The sequence below is a fragment of the Microcebus murinus genome, chromosome 12, assembly GCF_040939455.1.
Source record: "Microcebus murinus isolate Inina chromosome 12, M.murinus_Inina_mat1.0, whole genome shotgun sequence".
NCBI lineage: Eukaryota > Metazoa > Chordata > Mammalia > Primates > Cheirogaleidae > Microcebus > Microcebus murinus.
The window spans coordinates 29,802,112-29,824,935 of record NC_134115.1 but is presented as its reverse complement, the minus strand read 5'-3'; the positions used below and the strand labels follow the sequence as shown (position 1 = coordinate 29,824,935).

Here is a 22,824-nt window from a genome sequence, read left to right as displayed (position 1 = left end):
TTGGGTATCACAGTCATCTAGAGTCTGGCAAGGAGATACATAGAAAACCCCGCCTTTCCATACTCCATTTCATCCTGAGCCACTTGAAGCCACAAGGGGGAAGGTAGGGAAGAAGGGAAAACATAGCTTGTGAGTGGAAACACAGCACTGGTCCAAACTGGGGCACCCTGGGAATCTTGAGATTAAACAGATCATGTGTCAACCAGCAAATATTGGGCTGTCGGGACTGATCTGGTCTTAAATTTCACTGGTAGCAGCAGAGAGACTAGAACCTAACTCTGAACACCAGGGCGGGTCTCTTTCACCATGATGTCTTCCCCAGTAAAGAAAACAACAGTGACCCAAGTTCCGTGGGTCTGCAGTCCAGTTCATAAGGACAGCGGCACTCGGGATCGGGGATGTGCACTGGTTTTAAGGGGCCAGATGCAAATGGAAATGCATTTGTTACAAAGAAACATAGAAAGGTCACCTCTCAACATCTCAAACATTCTCTCTCCACCTTGAAATCAAGTTTCACGCATTAGACCACTGAGTTGATGAAGCCCCTGCAGGTTGGGCGCGGTTTTTAATGGGTTGTTTCTAGTTTTGATACTGTGGTGTGGGAAAAAAGGTCAGAATCTTTAGTTTGAAAAGGATCTTTGTTCATAGCTAATTTCAGACAAAAGTCAAGTCAGTTTTGGCCTTCTCTAATGGAAAGATAGAAAAAAAACCCTTAAAATCGTATTCCAAGCTCTGATGAAGAGATACTACCACAGGTTTTCTGATGCTATAAGGCTATCTGTAGTTCTGTTTAGAGTGGACAGGGTCCACCTCTCTTGAAAGTTAATCTGAGGTGAAACTAAATATATTACAGCATGTAGAAAAACCAACCTCCACAGACTCCATGGGAAGTCATGATGAAAACGTATTTCAGCAAGAAAGTTAGCTTGTTGGTGGCAATGGTTAGCAATAACAAACAAGAAGCAAGTGGTCAAAAGCACGGGTTTGGTCTCAGCTAGTTCTGGGTTGCTATCACAGCACCGCCACTCACATCCCTGGGTAGGGTACCTAATGTCCCTCAGCCTCAGTTTCTATGTCTGCATCCTGGGCAGAATGAGAACATCCTTAACCTTTTGGGCTGTTACAAGAATTAAACAAGATAATGCACACATAGAGCATAATAAGTGCTCAATAAATGCAAAAATTAGTTTTTTAATTATTAATAATCACATTGTCTCTAGCTCTTTCCTTTTGACGTGACAAGAAATACATCACTGGTTTTTCAGTTTCTCCTAGTTTACATTTGTCTTCTTCTATCAATGAAGACAAATTACAATTTGATTTTTCCACAGTGGATCTTTCCATTTCTTCTCAGTAAAACCGAATTTTGAAAAAAGGCCTAGTCAAGTTTCTATCATTTTTGGTAGGCTTGGGTCTCAGATTTCTTCTCAAGGTCAGTCTAGAGCATAGCAGTCATCCTTTTGGGTGGATCCATTAGGGGACGAATTTTTTACAAAGAGAGACAAAGTGATGTTAGTCCTGAAATGAATTGTAGAAATCAGCTAACATAATTCCATCTCTAGGAAACTGAGACCCAGAGAGATGAAAGGTAGGATTATTCCAAGGTTCTGCAGGTTGTGTGCAGCAGTGCTGGACACCTGTGTTTGAGAAGTGGCAAAAGAACCTGAATCATCAGAACTACTTGACATGAAGGCTCAAGCTGCCCTTCTCTGTGAAGCAGCAGCTGCAATTTAATTTTGGTAAAAAAAAAAAAAAAAAAAAAAAACTTGGAAAATTTTTTACCTATCTTTTCCTTTAATGTGGAATTAGAATTTGCTAGTTTTTAAATCTCAAGTGAGAAATCGATGACTTATACCAAATCACTTTCCCTTTTCCAAAATAGGAAAGAGAAATAATATTTGTTAAACACATATATGGTAAATAATTTCCACAGTCTCATTTAATCCTCATAACAACTCTATGAAATAGGTTATTATCTTTTTGCAGATAAGGAAATTGAGGAATTATCTAACATTATATTACATATTGATTGGTGCATTTATTATCTGTTTAGACACCTTTAGCATGTAAGGTTCATGAGGGCAGGGTCTTTCTGTATCACCAAAGTCTAACACAGTGTCTGGCACATAATAAGTGCTCGAGAAATATTTGTCACATGAATGGATCAATGAATTAATTCACTAATAAGGGAATATAATAAAGAACTAAATATATGACTTAAATGTAAGTAGTATATAACTCTGGCAGTAAAAAAGAAATTATGCAGAATAAATGAATAGTTTCTTTTAGGTGATCTTATACTATATATTAATTACTTTCTTCAGGAAAATATACATTTAATTGCTTATAGAAGGCTAGTTTATACATTCTTGGGTTTAGCTGAAAATGTTGGTAATTCTTATGAAGATGGTCTCAAATTGGAGCAAGATTTCTCAGAAAAGCATTCTTTTTAAAAACTGTGGCCACCAGGAAACTTAAGGAATTAATAGTAGTTGTCTAAATCAAATACAGCACACCTTTAGGTTCACTGACTCAATCATAACAATGGTTTCAGTCCAATCATTTGAGGCTGATTTATTCTTGAAGATACATATGAAAGACTGACCTTACCAGTTAGTATTTATTTGAACACAAACCGTCCTTAATAACTTTCCCTAAGAATTGAGATAAAGTTCAGGGATGCCAGAAGTCAAAGTATCTCTAAACTTCATTTCAGAGACAGGCACCACACGAAACCTTCCAAAGGACAACTAGCCATATGTACCAATGGACACCTCTGAGCCTGCAATTCCATTTCTAGCATTTATCCTGAAGGATCATTAAGGATGTAAGCAAAGATGAATGCACAAATGTATTCAGTGGAGTGCTGTTTCTAATGGTGAATAATTGGAAATCAAGGTAGCTCAGCAGAGAATCAGTTAAATAAATTATGCTCTGTCATCATAATGGAATGTTATTCATTCATTAGAAATGTAATGAAAGCATATTTAGTGACATGGAAAGTTGTTTATATTTTTAGATAAAACAGTGGGTTATGAAATGATAGATAAGCATGCTTCCAGTTTTGTAGGAGATGTGTATGTGTGTGAATCTGAAAAAATATATAGCAAGCTGTTAAAATGGATTAACTGCAGGTCAAAGAATTTGAAATAATGTTTATTTTTAAAATCTTTATCTGCATTTCTCCTTTTCCTCAAATTAACATATATAGCTTTTGTAATAAGAAGCCATTCTTCATTTTAGGAAAGAATAGGAAGCACGTCTGCAGGTTTGCAATCTATAAGTACAGTTGCTAGTTTTCAGGGCCCCCTGCTTCTTCCCTTCAATGGTTCTGCTCTGTCAACATTTCCTCTCCCATCTCTAGTGTAAACGTTCGCAGTGATCCCATGTGATGTGTTACTTACAGGGCTCTATCAAATCCTCTTTGTAGCCTCTCATAACTGTCAGGAATTTCCATAAAAGTTACTTTTTGGAAAAGGCAATAGCATGCATCTATCATCTCTTTCAGTGCTCAGAAAATGTGAGGCCCAGGGGAAATTTAAGGTCCAACTTTCCCTTTTGCCTTTAAATCTCTTTCTTTATAAGTTTAGTATTAAGCACGCACAGTGTGTGTATGTGTGTGTGCATGTGCAAGCGTGTGTGTGTGTGTGTGTGTGTGTGTGTTAGAGGGACAAGCTTTGTCAATTCTCAATGTAGCAATGTTCTCAAACAATGTCATTTCATTCAACTTCATTTCGTTATAATGTTGATGAGAAAAAAAATTATTCCTAGCTTGGCCACTGTCTCTGTAGAGTCTGCATGCTCTCTCCATGTCTGTGTGGGTTTCCTCCAGGTACTTTAGCATCTCCCATATGCCAAAGATGTGCACGTTGGGCTTACCGGCTTGTCCACATATCAGTGTAGAGTGAGTTTGTGTGCGCCCTGCAAAGAGCCAGTCCTGTCCAGGTCTGGCTCCAGCCTTGGCCCTGAGCTACCAGGATGGGCTCCGGCCACCTGCAAACCTGAACTGGAATTGGCGGGTAAATCATTATCTTACTTGTTTTCATTAATCTTTCTTAAATGTATGTATAGCTCACATTTATTTTAGTGTTTAATATTAGAAAGGTTTTGGTCTTTATTTGGAAGTCTGCTGATGTTTCTGTGACCAGAAATATAGTATAGGAACTTAACTCTTGTTTGTATTAATTAGCCTATGGAAAAATTGGTTTCCTTATGTATGCTTCACATAAAGTTGCAGTTTCCGAGAACCTACTGACGACATGAAGTGGGGACTTACCATATTGTGCTTATAGAGGAGTTGAAATCATACTTTAACATTGTTATGGTGGCTGTTGTTTTAACATTTCTCCATCTCTCATTTCTAGTTTGTTTTACTGTGCATCGACTTTTTATTGTCTTTTTGGGGGCATCTACCAAGTATGGAACCCTGTGTCAGGTGTACATGTTACTTCGCTGAACAATGGCAGAAATACGGTATTTGTTTCCACTTTACAGGTGCTTCATGGATGTGTGTTCAGGGCTTTTAGATTTGTGTAGCATTTTCATACCTATTATTTCATTTGATCCTGATATGTTGGTACCATTAGTACTTTTGTTTTGCAGATGAGAAAACTAAGACTCAGGGAAGTTAAAGAACTTGCAAAAGATCCCTCACTGAGAATCTGGAAGTGAGATGGGAATCTAACTTATCTGTCTCCCCAAACTCCAACTCAAAGTTCTACACTGTTTTCTCTCAGCCAAGGAAGGCTCTGGGAGTTGTTATTCCTATTACTACAACTGCTACCACCACCACAGATTATTACATGATCAAAAGGCGAAGAAAACAAAGAGTCCACAAACCCAGAATCATGGAAAGTAAAACGACTTAGCTTCTCCTCTAACTCCGCCTCCCACTGAGGAGAGGGGAGTATGACAGCCTTCCCTCAGTGGGGATGAACATCTTAGAATGCTCTGTCATATCAGAAACATCTTGTTTCCTCTCAAATAAAATATGAATTCTAAATGAATGCTGCAGAAGCTGTTAAAAATATCTTGATGTTACAGTTTTTCCTAAATTATTTTAAAATTAGTTGTTCTAAAAAACAAAAAAAGCTGGCTGAGCAAGCTGGCTCCTTATCAATTTGTGGGATTTCTAGGAAGTGTCCAGTTGCACACAACACTTCTGGTGTCTTGGATTAGATTTTCCTACCATCAGCCTCCCTGACTTATGGGACAATGACGCCCTATATTCTTCCTGTCTCCTCCTAGATCTCAGGTGTGTTCAGCTGTACTTTTTGGCTTTTACTTCCTTCGTAGCCCCCATACCCAGATCTCTGTGATTTAAACCCACAGTTTTTATCTATCTGCCCACAGCAAACCAAACCAGGTCTATACTCTATTTATTGAACACGTTGCTAATGGCTCCTTCTTTGTGACTGGGGCCTGGTGGCACAGAACCCCAAAGACTCATGCTCCCCTTTCACGGTGAAGCATTGTTGCTGGAAGAGTGTCAAGTAAGAACTATCTTCCCCAGCCCTCCTTGCACGTCAGTGGATCTTGTGAGCAGTGCTCACCAATGGAGTGTGAGTGGAAGCCATGTGTGCCACCGTTGAGTGGAGGTATTTAAGAATTGGATGCGCAATCTTTCACCCTCTCTTCTTCCTGGCCACTGGCTGGATGATGCCAAAAAACCCTGAAAGTCACAAGATGGCAGAGCCATAAGATGGAAGCAGCGTGGGTCCCTGAGTCACTGCTTGGAGGAGAAGCACCAGCATTAGATATAAACATGAAATAAGTTTTTGTTGGGTTAATTCGTTGAGATTTTGGGATTATTTGTTCTAATAGTTTACCTTGATTAATACTGGACCTGTAAGCCCCAATATTCCCCTCCGTTAGGCCAGGCTCCTGGAATCACATAAACTTGAATCTACTACGAGTATTAGTGGGTAGAGGTGCCAGGATGTCACAGTGGAAGTTCTGTCACTAATCTATACCCAAAGCAATTGTTGAACTGTGCAGACATGACTAGCAATATCCATTAGCCCCTTCATTGTAACTCAGCTAACCTACACCCACAGCAATTGTCGGGGATAGTGCGGAAACAACCAGCAACATCCACTAGCCCCTCTTCGTTCTAACTCAGCCCTAGTTTTGTTGGAGACAACCATGTGCCCGGTTAATCAAAACCACATTTGCAGCCTCCCTTGTAGAGGGATGTAACACAGTTTTGAACAATGAAAGATATAAACAAAAGTCGTTATGTGAGCTTCTAGAAAAGCTTCTTTAAAGGGAGCAGAGAAAAGCCAGGCGCAGTGGCTCACACCTGTAATTTGTTTAAGTCACTGACTAGTTTGATTGTCTGTTACTTGCAGCAGCGAAAAGCAATTCTATCTGATGACAGGGGTGATCCAAGACTGCCCACAGCACATATCTTCCTGATATGTTAGTCTCTCTGTCTTCCTGCTCCATTTTCTTCTACTCATTTTTTTTTTAATCCTTCCCATCCCAGAACTTACACTGGACCGCAGGAGCCACTGAAGTTCTAAGTTCATTTGGGAACTCTTGAGAACAAAGAGCTTTCTGACTCTTTCCTTAGTCATTTAATTTAGCCTCACATACTGCACCTTTGAAATGACATATGCCAACCTTTAGGTACCTTCTCTCTCTGATACCCTCAAAACGCTGCTTCATCTCTGACATCATCAGACAGCTCTGCAATCTGGGCTCCATCAACATAATTATGGGATTTAAGAGAAACCCTAGAAGTTAAGTTTATTCACCTGCCTCCAGGCAGGACTGTGTTTGGCTCTTCCAGACATATAGTTGTCTTTCATGAGCTAAAATGTCTCTCACAAAGCATGACTCACTTGGTATCTCTGAAGGCATCAATTTAATCTGTTCTCAGTTTCTCTGCCAGTAAAATGGGTATTGTGACACAAGTAGGGAATGTCAAGACCTTCTGCTTAAACAGTCTGAAGTTTGAAATGAGATGGGATTATTTTCTTTGCTGAGTGCTGTGGTAGATTAAAATGGCCAAATATTTTTCAGCTGTTCCCATCAAGAGGTTGAGTCTATTTCTTTACCCCTTGCAGCAGTATAGCCTTAAGACTTGCTTTAACCAGTGACAGGGGTCAAAGTGATGTTGTAGAGTTTCTGACTTAAGTCGCAAGAAGACTTGTAGCTTCTACTGTCATCCTCTTAGAATGTCCCTTCCACCATGTAAGGATGTAAGGAAGACCAGGTAGGCAGCTGAACAATGAGAGGCCACTGGAAGAGGGAAAGGCTCAAACTGACAGTCAGCACTGGGGCCCTGGACTTGCGCAAGAGGCCATCGTAGACTCTACAGCTTCACTTGAGTTACCAGGTAATTGCAGCCATATCAATGACCACAGGAAGACCAGCAGAAGAACTGTCCATCTGAGCCCAACCCAAACTGCCAACCCACAGAATCATGAGAAATGATAATTGCTGTTGTTTTACATCACCAAATTTTGAGATGGTGTATTAGTTTCCTAGGTCTGGTATAACAAACTGGCATGAACTAGATGGCCTAAAACAACAGGAATTTATTCCCTCACAGTTCTTGAGGCTAGAAGTCTGTAATCAAAGAGTTGGCAGGGCCATGCTCCCCACTGAAGGTGCTAGGGAAGAATCCTGCCTTGCCTCTTCTAGCTTCTGACGGTTGCTGGAAGTCCTTGACATTCCTTGGCAGGTAGCAGCATAACTCTGACCTCTGCCTCTGCTTTCTCATGGCTGTCTCTGTGTCTCTTCTTATATAGGTATTAGTGATTGGATTTAGGGCTCACTCTAATCCACTATGACCTCATTTTACCTTGTTCACATCTGCAAAGAGCCTATTTCCAAAAAGTACACGTTCAACATTAAGAAATCTTTTGAGGGGGACACAATTCAAACCACAATGGATGGTTTTGTTGAGCAACAAAATATAATTATAAGTATGCTCTTTCCTATAATTTTTCTACTTCAAACATAGGGAGAAAAATGTAAAGATAATAAAATGAAAAGGATAATCATGTTCTGAATAATAACAACATACAACAGTGACATCAGAGTTTCGAAATCTCCTATGTACATAATAATATTCTATTTATATAGTATATAAAGTATATATAGTATATATATAGTATATAAATAGAATATTTTACTTATTGTTAGAAGTCTTAATGGTGGTGCAAAGCAAAATTTGTTAGACATTAGACAGCACTGGGTATCCCAAAGAACTTTGCCCATTTGTAAGTTACTGTGGGAAGAAAGCATTCTTCCTCTCCAGGATCAGAGCATCTTTCTGCAGCAGTGTGTGTGTCATATCTGTATAAAAGTCCCAACTTTGTAGGAGCCTTCTAGTACCGTTGTCCCACTTCTCTTCTGCCTCATCCAAATTTTTTAAAGGAGTGGCGTCCATCAGCTTCCTCTCTTTCCGCTGCACTGACTCCCTCCATGACCCTGTGAAATCTGACTTCCTTCCCCAAGCTCCACTAAAACTGCTGTTTCAGAGGTTTTCAATGTCCACCTTCAAGGCAAATCCAATGGCTCTCTCTTTGCTCTCATAATTTGGCATGTGACCATTGCGACTGGCCTGTTAGCTCCCTTTTCTAACACTACAGCGGTCTGCCGTGCCGTATCCTGGACAAATTCCCGCCTCCTCTCGTTTTGTGGCTCTTCTTTCTTATACCGATTGGCAGTGACTTTTCCCCAGGCCCATTCCTCTTCTCTTCCCATTACACCTTCCCACTTAGAAATTTATCCACTCTTCAGTCCCCATCCCTACCTCATCGATGACTTCCTAATCAATATTTTCCATCCTAACCTATCATTCAAGCCCCAAGCCTCATAGCTCAAGCTGCCCAACAGAAATGTTCTGTATTTTATACTTATCTATATTAGTACTGATAGGCTAAGTTATGCTGTGATAAGCAATCCAAAAATCTTAGTGATTTACAAAAACAAAGACCTTCAGAGGGCAACTGTGGCTCTGCTTGAATTGTCTTTCCTCCAGGATGCAGGTGGACAGACGGGCCTCCCTGTGAAACACTGCTGACTATTTAAAATAGGGAAAAGAAAATACGGCAAAGCCCAGGCTGGCTCTGCCCCTCCAAGGGACCACATCACTTCCAACAAGGTGAAAAGTAAAATCAACAAGGAGATATGGTAAATACATGTAAATATACAGTCTACCACATCCTCTTAAACAAAAACTCTGCAAGAGAATTACAGAATCATCCTCCCCAAACTAACCCTAATTCTCAATGTTCACTGGCACCATCTTTATCTCATTTGCCCAGAATGGAAATCTTAGTGTTATTTCTTTTATGCAAGTTACTTTTTCCAATTACAAAGCACTCTTTGATGAAAACTTGGAAAATACACATACATACATCCACACCCCAAACACAAGTATATAAAAATAATCAATAATCCTACTACCTAGGGATAATACTCATGACATTTTCTTTTTTTAGACAGAGTCTCACTCTGTTGCCCCAGCTAAAGGTCCGTGGCGTTAGCCTAGCTCACAGAACCTCAAACTCCTGGGCTCAAGCCATCTTCCTGCCCCAGCCTCTCGAGTACCTGGGACTACAGGTATGCACCACCATGCCCAGCTAATTTTTTCTATTTTTAGTAGAGATGGGGATCTCGCTCTTGCTCAGGTTGGTCTTGAACTCCTAAGCTCATGCGATCCACCCAACTCGGCCTCCCAGAGTGCTAGGTTTACAGGGGTGAGCCATCATGCCCAATCATCATTATGACATGTTGACATATGTCCTTCTGGTCCTCTCCCTGTCATACATATTGATCTATTCATCTCTGTAATGGATATGCACATATTTATTTTTTAATAAAAATGATATCATACTATACATATAGCTTTGTGGCTGCTAAAAAGTTTATCAAGATCATTTCATATTTTCCTTCTTATTTTAAAATATCTATATGGTAATGACTTGCTATCCAGCAAGTTGCTATCGAGTGACTTAAATATCCAGCCTTAAGCGCTCCCCTGAGTCTCAAATTCCTAAACAAAACTGCATAGTAGGTAATTCCATCTGAATGTCTAATATGCATCTTAGACTTCATCTGTCCCCAATTAAACTCTTGATTCACCCTTAAAGTCTGGCTCCTCCTCCAGTCCTTTCAACCTCTTAGAAGCATCAATATCCACCTGTAACTCAAACCACGGAGACTTCTTGCTCTCCCTCTTCTCTCACTGTCCCGTCCCACATCTAATCCATCAGTGCTAGCTCCAAAATATATCCCAGAGCTGCTAGCTTCCCGACTTAGTTCTCTAGTCCTGGCACTGTCATCTTTCCTACCTCCCAACTGGTCTCCTTGCTTCTCTGTGTGGCAGTCAGACTGATTTCTTGAATGCAAGATCCAATCACATCATGCCCTGCTCCATAAACCTTTCCACTGCACTGAGAATAACACTGAAATGTTTTCCACTGCCTCTAACACCTTTATGTGATCAGGTCTTTGCCTACTCTCCTCTTCACTTCTCCTCCTCTCCCCTCACTCACTCCACTCCAGACACACTAGCTCTTGCTTTCTCCCAACACAGCAAACTTACTCCTGCTCCCACTGTGCACTTGCCAAACTTCCCTGTCTGGTCCTGGCCCAGAGGTTATCTTCTCACGGACACTTTCTCTGACCACCCTATCTAAAATATCCATGCCCGCTACATGGCCCTTTTACATTCTCTACATAGCACTTATTTTATCTGATGTTTCCTTGTTTATTTACTGGTTTGTTTATTCATTGCCTCCCCATTGGAATGTTACTTCTTTTAGAACAAGTACCCTGTCTGTCTTATTCACGATTCTATCCCCAGCACTTAGGGTAGTGCCAGGCACATAGTAGGCTATAATCAATATACATGAAATGACTGAATGAATAAATATTTAGTTGCTTCCCAAGTCCAGCTGATTCCCTTTAAAATGTCTGTAGAAATAGGTCCTTTTATCCATTCTAATTGCCCTGATCTAATTCCAGACCTCATCCCTTCACATCATCTCACCTGGGAATGACTATCCCTTCCTTACCCTCCAGTGGAGCCCCCTCTGATCCAACCTGCACACTGCTAGCTATTCTTCTCACCACGTCAGTTTCACCTGTCAGTCACCTCCCTGTCCTTCAGAGCCTGGCCTCACCTTACCTCCTCGGAGGTGTCGCCCCCACCCCAGGGCTACAGATTTCTCTGCCTCCCAGTTCCTTCCCTTAAACCCCACCAGCCACACACACTGTCGCACATGCTCTCTAACTTTTGCATTTATGTTAATCTGCTCACTGCAGCTGAGTTCTGGGGGCTTATACTGCAGTTTGTTTGCTTTTTAAATCTTCCATAATGCCTAGAAAAAGTCATAAGCAATAAAAAAAAATTATTGATTTGAATGAAATTCTTGGATGGGGAACAGGATACAGGAGGTAAACTGGATTCCTGTGAGAATAGGTAGCGATTTGGAGTGAAAGAGTAAGGTATTAGAAGGTAGAGCAAACCAGCCAAAATGTCAAAGGGAGGTGACAGTCTTGTTCTCACAGACAACAGATGGCCACCGTTGTCTTGAAACAACATTTATGTTAACTAGCAGGACAAGGGACTCCTGCATTGTCAGTGGACTTTGAGCCTGAGCATAAGTGAAAGCAGATTGCAATTGAGTGTGGAACTCCCGTTTGCCTTCCCTGTAAACCATGGACTCCAGGTGGGTAACTTCCTCATGAGAGCCCAGCTTCTCTAGAGTGTTCTCATTACACAGCAAGCAGAGGACTGAGTTCAAAGAACTTAAAGAGCTTCACCAAAGGTGTCTGCTCTGTGCAGAGTACTGTCCTGTGTGGTAGCAAGGCAGAGATTTGGGGAAAAGCATTTGTACCCACAGCAGGGCAGGGACCATGTCTCCCTGAACAAACAAGAGAGAATCAAGCCTGAGCCTTCAGCCAAACCAACGCAAAAATATCCACATCAAGACTTGTGAGCAAATAACATACCCACTTTTGCTAATCCACATACTTCCCTTGATTGAGTCTCCAGGCAATGAGAACAAATTTCTATTCTGTGCTTTTAAAACCATATATTTAAAAATAAACATGTTATCAACTCAACTGCTTATCTCAGGTCAAATGCAAATCATGTGTACATTCATCTGAGGGAGAAAAAAATTTATTTTGAAAATTTTCCTGGCTATTCCAGGAAATGAGTAAGTGATATAACATAAAAGAGTAATTGGAAAACGTTATCAGATTATACACATCTAAATAACTGTTGCTCTGTATAATTTCACGTGAGTAGTGCCATGCAATTTATTCAATAAAGCTGTCTTTCTGGAGTCACTTTTGGAACTCCTCTTTGCAATTACTTTCAGAGCTACCTGAAGAGGTGCCTAAAACACAGCTCTATTAATTTACAGTTGCATCTTATCTTTAACTCAAACTAATATTACTCAATTTATTAAGCATGCTTGAATGCTAATGACTTTGGCTCCTTCCGAAAGCTATACAATATATTGTTTACAGCTATACAATATATTGTGTTTTTTTTTCAAGAATAACTGTTTTATTACCATGATTTGTGAAAAGTAATAAGGTAGACAGTTCAAGGAAGGACACAGTGCCCTGTTTTAGGTTCCAAATTTCTTCTTTTTGATGGGTGGTGGGAGCTGAGCGATGATGAGTACACACACAACAAAAGTATCTGTTTGTGACAGTGCTTACCTCCAAGGGAACAGAAGGGAGACTAGAACAAAGGGGACTTCACATTTATATATAATGTTCCTTTTTTAAATTTAAAAGCATCTAAAGCAAAAGTGATAAAAATGTTAACATTTGTTAATTCAGGTCAGTGGGCCCTTAGATACTTGCCCTATCTGTATTTTCCATAATTTTCGAAAGCTTTCAGGTAATAAAGTAGATTCTCCCTCAAAGATAAAAGGTTTTACACCATTGAGCTTGTTTCTTTAAAATAAATGTACTCCAGTCCCTGAGAATAATTCTAAAAGGATTTCCAAAAATGTTTTGGATAATGCTATGAGCCTTAGTGGCATGACCCCAAAGACGAACACTTTGAAGGCAGCACGGAGGGCTAAGAGGCAAGGGAAGGCTCCCTTCTTTTTCCAGTTCTTAATTTTAGATTAATCTCCTTGCTACTTGCAGGCAAGGCCCATGACTCACTTATGTTTATATTTCTAGGGCCGCACATACTGCTTAGAACACAGGAACCCTCAATTGCTGGAGGGAGTGAATGAATGAATGAGCCATCAAACTAACCAGCCTAGGATTTAAAAGCCTACTAATTTAACAAAGGATGGGAGAAAAAAGGTAGGTTTGATTACAGTTCTGCATTTCTTAACCTAGCCCCGGTTTAGCAATTTGTATTTTTGGTCTCTATCATAGGAGAACAATGAATTTTCTCCTTAGAACGATGAGAATGATAGGAGAAATCATGAAACTTTTTGAGGTTTCTGAGCAGAGTGATGCTAATGTTTCATGTTAAACCCAGAAGCCAATCCTAGAGGGAAAAGCATACCAAAAAAGTGTGAAAGAAGTTTATACTCTCTCTACTCTTATCCAAGTGAAAACACATACAATGAGTTACAGAATCTGGAATCTTACTTTGTGATAGAAAGGGATTCTGATTTTCCATTTGCCATTTTATTTAAAAGAGCTAGGATTTAGGCACTCAGAGGAGGGGGTAGATTGGATTACATCTGTAAGCCAAGTAAAAAGCATAGTTCAAAGTCTGGCAACTAAAGTTTACAACAAAATCAAGAAAAGAACTAAGCTGTTAGAACAATCTACCTTCACCATTATCTCACCTGTTCAAGGAACAGAGGCAGAAATTGAACAAGATAGAGTTTATTACCATCTGTAGTTGCATATAAGACAAAGAAAAAAGGAGAAATGCATGACTATTTTAATCCCTTAAGAATGACTTCAGAGGTCACTCAGAGACCTAGGAGACAAGCTAAACAGGAAGAGGTTGGAGGCATTTCAGAAAAGGGGTCAAGAATGGCAAATAAAGATTTAAAAGAATGATAAAATTCAGAGGGGGTGTAAATGTGGGGAAAGGAGTATTCTTAGCATCACTGGTAGGAGTGCAAATAGGTATGAATTTTCTGGGAGTTGATCTGGCAATCAACAGCTTGAAAAATGCTTCTTTCCTTTGACCAAACAGTTCCACTATTAGATACCTGTAAGGAAGCCTCTGCACTAGCACAGAAAGATGTATGTATAAGACCACTCCATTAAACTCTATACATTATTGTGAAAAACTGGAAGCTATCTTAATGCCTAATAATAATTAAGTCAATAAATCATCATGTAATCCAATCAAGAGAATTTTATACAGCCTATATAAATTATGATATAGCTCTACATTGATTTATATGGAGAGTTGTTCATGGTATTTGTAAATTGAAAAAACATTATAAAGTACTATGTACAATATGATCTCATTTTTGTAAAAAAGGACATTCATCTAAATGTTAACAGTTATAATTTATAGGTGGTAGAAATGTGGGTAACATTTTTTATTTTTCTTTATTATACAGCTGTCCCTGGGTATCTTGTGGGGGATTGGTTTCAGATACCAAAATCCACAGATGCTCAAGTCCTTGATATAAAATGGTGTAGTATTTGCATCCTCCAGTATGTATGCTTTCTTTTTTTTTCTTTTTTTCCTTTTTGCTGTATGTATACTTTAAATAATCTCTAGATTACTTATAATAATACCATGTAAATGCTATGTAATATTAATAGTTATTGTACTGGATTATATAGGGAATAATTAAAAGAAAAAAAAGTCTGTACATGTTGAATACAGATGCAACCATACATTTCTGCATGAATATTTTTGACCTGCGATTGGTTGGACCCACGGATGCAGAACCCATGGATGACTGACTGTACCTTCTCATTTACAAGGAAGAACACGGATGAAAAGCATAGAGGGCTGGAGAAACTCTGATTCCGCAGCCACCATTTCTCCTTTTCTAACCCTGTGTTTGATTGTGATGCAGTGAGACCTGATGGAATGTCTTATACCCTAGGCCAAATTTACCAATTTGCCTGATTTCACCAGACCCCCTGCCTACAGATGTGTTCACGCATGCTTTCAGAGATGTCAATCAGTTTTTGTTCTGTGTTCCCCTGGAGTGTCAATACAGCAAAGCATACCACTTTGGGTGGGTTCCAGAAGCACAGGAACCACACTTAACCACACTATATAAATAAACTTCAGGTGTTTACCTAGAGCCCAGAGAGCCATTCTGGCTACTGACTGGTAATCAAGTAAACTGGATGCCATGGAAACAAGGATAGCACATTGCCAGTGCTTTCACCCTTTATCAAATTGGCCAAAACATTAATAAGCACCTGGTTGTTCCCCATTGAAAAGAACCAACTGCTCCTGCTTCTGAGCCTTTTCCAGAGAGAAGCCTGAGTATTGTCACATCCCTGCCTTCTCATGGTCCCTGTTAAAGAGGATAGAAAGTTTAGGTGTTGTAACATCACCCAATACCCTCACTAGCTCTGTGTGGGGAGTTGAGACCGGAGACTGGGTCTCCTGAGCTCTACCTCTCTCCCTAGGTAACCACATGATGTCATTGTATTTTCTTTCCACAGGTCTGCAAAGAAGTAAACATTAGCTTCACAGATACATGTGAATAGTCAACGCTCAATGAACTCCAACTGAAGAATATTTCACCCTGGCACAAGGTCCTTCCAGCATATGTTCTGCAAGCCATCTTCAGAATAGATCTAGATATCTAAAGTTCAAATGGAGCTTTTCCAAGAATCTGGAAGGAAAGGATTCTAAATGTGAAAGACTAAAGATCCTGAATTCGATTGCCCGAGAGCCCCTATTGGTCTTTTGTCTAGGAAACATCAGACAAATGAAGCAATTCCTGAAAACACACCACCTCCCTCTACCAGCCACCCCCACTACTAAAGAACAGCACTGTTTTCACTGTGGACACACATTTATACATGTGAACACATATATTTTTATGCTTGTATTATCTTTGCAGACAAAATTAACAAATCCTTCTCAGGAAGCTCTCTATACCTCATCCTATTCGGGCCTTTACACCCAAAATTATTGGCGTTGTCCCTGAATGCAATCTTTGTATGACTTTACTCTCTTTTCTTAGCACCTTTATCTTCCATTAAATCATTCTCTATGATGATTATTATGCCTAATACTCTGTTCCTTTTTTCGAAGGATAAAATGAAGCTATATAAATGCTTAGTACAATACTTGGTACACAGTAAGTAGCCAATAAATGTTACTTATTTTATTACTATTTTAAACTAAAACTGAGATGGCAGCATGGTATAGCGGTAAAGAGAGAGGATTCTGGAGCCAGGCTGGCTGCATTCCAATCCCAGCTCTTCCCTTTATTAGCTGTTTATGATGTTGGACAATTTATGTAACTTCTCTGTGCTCAGTTTCTCCATGTGTGAAATGGAGACAGTAAGCGTTCTTCATAGAAGTGAGTGGGTTATCACATGTAAAGACTTAGACCCCTACTGGACACACAGCAGGTGTTATAGAAGCATAAGACATTGATTTTTATTCCTTTTAATCCTGAATGTCCACAAGATCATTAATGTTTTTTCTGCATTCAACACCCTTGTTCTTTTAATCCAAAGTTCTTATTTTACTTTAATATTTGATCAAATTCTACATCTATTCTGTGTTTGAAAGACACCAAGATTTTGTTTAGTGGGTTTTCAGAGTATTAGTGATAATAAATTCCAGTAAGAAAAGAAGGTCACTAAGAAGACTGGATGCTCCTACACAGACTGTGTTATGGCACTTAATGCAGCATGCCTGAAATCCCGAATGCAGAAATTATTATGAACTGCCTAATTCTAGTCTTTCCTTTGCATACAAGAAGTCAGCAACAATTAAAGTGAAATGAAAGACAAGTATACAACACTTAATAAGAAAATAAACTTCACTTTTCTACCTTAGAGAAAATCAGTGGTAGACCCTTTCTCTCACATCTTTTGGAGCTGTGGGTTCCAGAGAAATGCTTAACTGGAACAAGTTATACAGTTACACTCGGTGCTCAAAACGAAACGAGTCCTACATGGTGATTTCCAACACATGACATTCAGGCTTTTCAACAGCGTGAGAGGTCAAGGCCAACCTGGGGGAATAGTCATTGGTGGCATTCCCAGGTTCCTCCTTGGCTCTGGCCCTGCCCCTGCAGTGGGCAATGCTGCTTCCAGGAAGCCACAGAATTTAAAAGCAGTGGGCAACATTCTTCTCTGACTATGAAATGTCTGCTCACTCCTTCTTGGGAATGGTGTGGACAGAACTGAACTCTTTACAGATAATATTTTAATATGTCAGATTTGAACATTTCATTAATAGGAAGCAAATTGGTTTTACCGTAAAAGTATTTTTAAGGGATAGTTTATATCATTTTTTATTTTTTTATTTATTTATCATATTATTTTTATCATTTTTTATTTTTTTATCATTTTATCATTTTATATCATTTTTAGTGGAAAGGTGAAAAAATATGAGCATATGCCAAATGTCCTGATGGCCATATTTCAACAATCTTACTTTTGTAATTTGATCTACTAATAAAAATAATAGGTAGGCATGCAAGGGAAAATATTTTCTTTTCCAACTTTAAAATTGCAAGGCCGGGCATGGTGGCTCACGCCTGTAATCCTAGCACTCTGGGAGGCTGAGATGGGCCGATTGCTCAAGGTCACGAGTTCAAAACCAGCCTGAGCAAGAGCGAGATCCCGTCTCTACTATAAATACAAAGAAATTAATTGGCCAACTTATATAGAAAAAATTAGCTGGGCATGGTGGCACATGCCTGTAGTCCCAGCTACTTGGGAGGCCGAGGCAGTAGGATCGCTTGAGCCCAGGAGTTTGAGGTTGCTGTGAGCTAGGCTGACACCACGGCACTCACTCTAGCCTGGGCAACAAAGCGAGACTCTGTCTCAAAAAAAAATAAAATTGCAAAACATCACATTGTTAATTTGTTTACATATCAGAAACAGAACAACTTTCCAATGCTGTTACTAAAATTGCGATTTAAAAAAAAAAAAACAATTCCCCACACAATTCCCCCGAACAATTGCTTTGAAAGGAAATTCTTAAGTTACTTGGGTCAAAATACTATAGAACCAATTAAGAGCACAGTCTTTGGAGCAGTTTGTAATCCCATATTGCTGGTTGTGTGGCCTTGAACAAATTACATGGCCTTATGCAACCACATCTCCAAGCTTCATTTTCCTCTTCTGTATGAGACTTCACTTGAGTCTCATAGGGTTTTGTGAGGATTTAATTAGATAATCCATTAAGTGTATAACATAGTGCTGGGACATAGCGAGTAGTCAATATATGGTGTGGATTTTAATATATTAATACTAGGTATGTCCTTATTAATCCACTCCTTTGAACAATAATTTATCTAAGCTCTTTAGCACAACTATTCCACCCAATACACAAAATGCTTCAAAAGGGAAAATAGAACTCCAAGGATGGGAATATCTAATCCATGTTCTTGCCTGAAGATTATAGAGAACCTTTTATATTTTATTTAACTTGAGTGTGGTGCTTCTTGGTCAGATTCTATCACATGTTCTGTCCCACTGAGTGTGTTTGGTGTTCTCAGCACCAGGATGGAAGGCACACAAGGGACAAATCTGGCTCTAACCAATTGGAGAAAGCTCCAACCAGCCACTGGCGTCTCCATACTCAGCCCAAAGTGGTTTCTGCCTGGGAAGTCCTCCAACTTCAGCTTTCTTTTCTACCTTTCTTTCTTAGGATCTAAGAGATGATGATGACAATGAAGCTGATGGCAATGCTGATGTCACCAGAACTAATATTTATTTAACATTTATTCTGAGTCAGGCAAAGCACTTTGTACCTATTATCTCACTTAATCCTGTCGACAATCATGAGGAGGTACTATGTTTATCTCCATTTGACACATAAAGAAACCAAAGCTTAGAGAGGTTAAATAACATGCCCCATGTCACATAGCTGGTTAGCAGAGAGCCAATTTGCAAGCAGATCAGATTCCAGCCAGGGCCTTTATTCCTAACCCCCAGCCTACACCAACCCCACAGCTGCTTGCAGGACTGCCTATAGGACTAGTCCAGGCTCTGGCCACTCACCCCAAATCAATCCCACCCAACCACACAGTCTCTAATTTTTTTCTGCTCAAGTCACAATTCCTGACCTAAAAATCACAAGGATGGAGGAGCAGTGGCTATGGCAAATAATACATCCATCAGTAACTTTATTTTTTTTATTTATTTTTTTTTATGTGACCTCTGGACTGAATCATCAGTAACTTTAGATTGATTCCCTACATCCCCCAAATGAATCGCTCCTCCTGGCACACAACAGCCATGAAATCTAATGCAGAAAAAAAATTCCCATAGGGAGACAGATCCCTGACATACATACACTCTATGCCTTTTGACTAGTGCCTTTTGCCCTCCAACATTAATATACAATAAGTTACTATTAAACTCATTTTGCAGATGAAGAAATAGCACGGTGAGAGAAATGGTTTGCTCACAGCTACACAGCAGTTGGAAGTAAAATCATCAGTAAAGCTCAACAAGCCCTTTGGAAGTCCTTACCGCCTCCCTTTTCTGGGCTTTTCATTCCTTGTCGCTCAAACCTCTTCACACACTTAGCAGCACAAAGATGAACGTACTGTGGAACCAGCCTTTCACAGGCTCAGCGAACAGAAGACTAACAAATCTGAGAGCAGTGAGGACAGCAGAGTAAGGTGACCCTTCAGGAGGAGTTTCCTATTATCCTTTAACTAGTCTAGATTTCTTAGAGCAAAGGCATAAATATCCCCCAAATACTTGTCAGCAGTTTTCAGCAGAGGGAAAACTGCAGTTAAAGCACCTCTTCTGAGAACTTAGAACTGTAAATGTGCTTACATTTAGTTTGTGCAATTTTGATTAGGAATTGGACGGTGAGTTGGGAACCTTGTGTCCTTATTTTTTTGCTGCAGTTGCTGCAAATCTAAAAATGCCAGCCACAGGCCATTCCCTTTTGTTTATTTAAATAGCGAATTTTAAAAATCACTTTTTCCACTTCATGATTCCTTTGGACCAGGGAATAAAAATAGCGATGTCATCAAGAGCCAAACGTTTTCTGGAATAGTAAACCAAGAGGGAAAACAGCCCTGCTCAGGATGACAGAAGTCTTGAAGCAGCTACCTTAAAGCAAAACTCTTCATTTCAGCCACGTCGTTTTCCCCCCTCCCCTTTTCAGAACAGCCTCAAAGGAAGGAGCAGGTAGTTAGAAATTCCGTGCTGTCCCCAACACGATTCCCCTGCGCCTGTCACACTCCTGGGGCCCAGCCACCTGTCAGAACCCGAGGATGGCTCGGGCGAGGTTGCTCGGGGAAGTGACCCTGGGCACCAAGGACAACGGGAGTTTTAGAATTCTCGGGAGGGTTGGGATTCTCTGGGAGGATCTGAGCCCAGCGCGCAGGCTGTCGCGCGCCCTAGGGCTCCACCGCAGCAGCCTCGGGGACCGGTCGCCCCGGGTCTCAAGCGCGCCCCGCCGCGGACTCGCAGGGACTCGCCGGGCCGGCCCCCGCAGCGCTGTCCTGGCCGCGCAGGGCTCGCGGGGCAGACCGGCCGCGAGGCGCGTCTTACCTGTTGATCTTGAGCGCGAAGGCGCGGCGCTCTGCGCTCGGCAGCGTGGCCATGGCGCAGCCGCGGCTCAGAGGCCTCTAGCGGCGCGGGGTGCGGAGAGCCGGGGCCGGGCGCGCCGCAGAGCCGCCGCGGAGCATTCCGAGCCCGTCGCGAGCCTCATCTGTCAGTCTGGGCTGGAAACTTCCGCAATTTCACCTTCTGCGCTCAAATCGCCCCGGGGGAGGGCCCAGCCTCCCTGTGCCCGGCCCCGCGCGGCACGCAGGGAGCGGCGGGGAGGCGGGTGTGAGTGCGCGCAGCGCGGAACTGCGGCCCGGATACCCCGACCGACGGCGCGCTCTTCCCGCGGCCCTGACCTCGGGCAGAAAGGAGCGCGGGCGGATGGCCCGGCGGCCACGGAGCGCAGCCCGGAAACTCCAGCTGCCCGAGGCCGCGAAGCTGCCAGGGCACGCGGGCAAGCGGGGGGAGCCTGCGTCTTCCGCCCGCGCCGCGAAGTTGGCGAGGACCGGAGACCAGCCGGGGGAATCCTTAGGCTAGGCCTTACTAAGGGTTGATCATTCTTGGGAGTCCGCAGAGTTTAAAAAAAAAAAAAAAAAGTCAGTGGAATTTATGAGGATACAAATCAACTTTTTGCAAGCTATATGCCCATCATTCTTCCGGGGACACCTTAAATAAATAGCATGGATCCAGCCAAGGAATAAATTGTATGCGTTGTTAGGAAAACAATTTTTTACACCCTGGGATAAAAGCTTGCTTTTGCAGGGTAACACTGAACAACACAGCATTCCTGTGATTCAAGAGTACACTGCGTCCAGGTTTATTTCCATTTCCTCTCAGTAGACTGAGAGGTCTACTAAGAAACCCAGCCTCTCTCCACTCAAGGAAGAAATCAGAAATGTCCCAGTGTTGACTTATTTCAAGTTGCTGGCTTGCTCTAAGTTCCACTCTCTGTATAATGCCTCTATTTGTCAACTTGCCCTTAAAAAAATACTAAGGCAAAGTAGTATGTACTAGATGTGTAAAATACACACTGGATTTTGAAGACCGTACAGAAAAAAATAATGCAAAATATCTTGTTAATGGTTTTTACGTGGATTGCATGTTAAATGATACTATGGATATATAAAAAATGTATTATTAAAATTGATTTCACCTGTTTGTTTTTCCCTTTTTAAAATGTGGCTTGCATTAAAGAAAATGGAAAATTACAGGCTGGGCATGGTGGCTCACTCCTGTAATCCTAGCACGCTGGGAGGCCGAGGTGGGTGGATCGTTTGAGCTAAGGAGTTCGAGGCCAGCCTGAGCAAGAGCAAGACCCCATCTCTACTAAAGATAGAAAGAAATTACTTGGACAACTAAAAATATATAGAAAAAATTAGCTGGGCATGGTGGCGCATGCCTGTAGTCCCAGCTACTCTGGAGGCTGAGGCAGAAAGATTGCTTGAGCCCAGGAGTTTGAGGTTGCTGTGAGCTAGACTGGCGCCATGACACCCTAGCTTGGGCAACAAAGTGAGACTGTCTCAAACAACAAAAAAAAAAGAAAAATTAAATTACATATGTGGCTCACATTTGTGGGCCTCATTATATTCCTATTGAACAGTGCCAGTCCAATACAATCAAATTTGGAACCTACTACCCAAATGCCTAAGGACTGAGTTCAGGCTTTCCCTGATGGCATTCCTTCCTTTGGTTTTGCCTGTGTCAGGTAATTCAGTAGTAATTTTTCAGAGCTGGTTAGGCAAGTCTCCCACCTCCACCCACCCACTGCTCCCTAATACCAATGCCTTTTAAAGCACTTAAAACAAAGTTCATAAGTATAACATTACATAGACTGCATATGAAAATAGACCCAAAGAAAAGAAAACATTTTTGAAATTCAGAGTTTCTAACTTTCAAAATTCTCCTAAGTATATTTACTACACTAGAATTTATGAGCAAATATTTGGATAAAAAAAATACTAAGAGAACAATTCTGAGTGCTTCTTCAAACTAGGAACCAATGAATGATTTGTAGAAAATCACTCTCACATCGGAGGCTTCTGTACAAAAAGCCAGCCTTTCAGATGGGCTCCTGTCAGTTTCTGAATGTTTATTACACACCCTTTCATAGAGAGCAATAATATACGTGTTTCACACAATCACAAATAAAGCTTAATGAGAACATCTCAAATTTCCAGA

General features: G+C 40.9%; 1 protein-coding gene across 3 annotated transcripts in view; it reads right to left on the bottom strand.

The window, feature by feature from the left end:
* DOCK8 (dedicator of cytokinesis 8) overlaps positions 1-21,278 on the bottom strand; it is a 205,680-nt gene extending 184,402 nt beyond the window's left edge. For 2 of the 3 annotated variants that reach the window (XM_020289291.2, XM_020289296.2), the window contains exon 1: positions 20,650-21,278. In XM_020289291.2, the coding sequence (XP_020144880.1) occupies positions 20,650-20,702 (53 nt within the window). In that variant the 5' untranslated portion in view covers positions 20,703-21,278. Of the gene's footprint in view, positions 1-19,611 lie in introns of all 3 variants that reach the window. The other variant, XM_020289294.2, reaches the window with a different exon arrangement.
* Between the last annotated feature and the right edge of the window lie 1,546 nt (positions 21,279-22,824).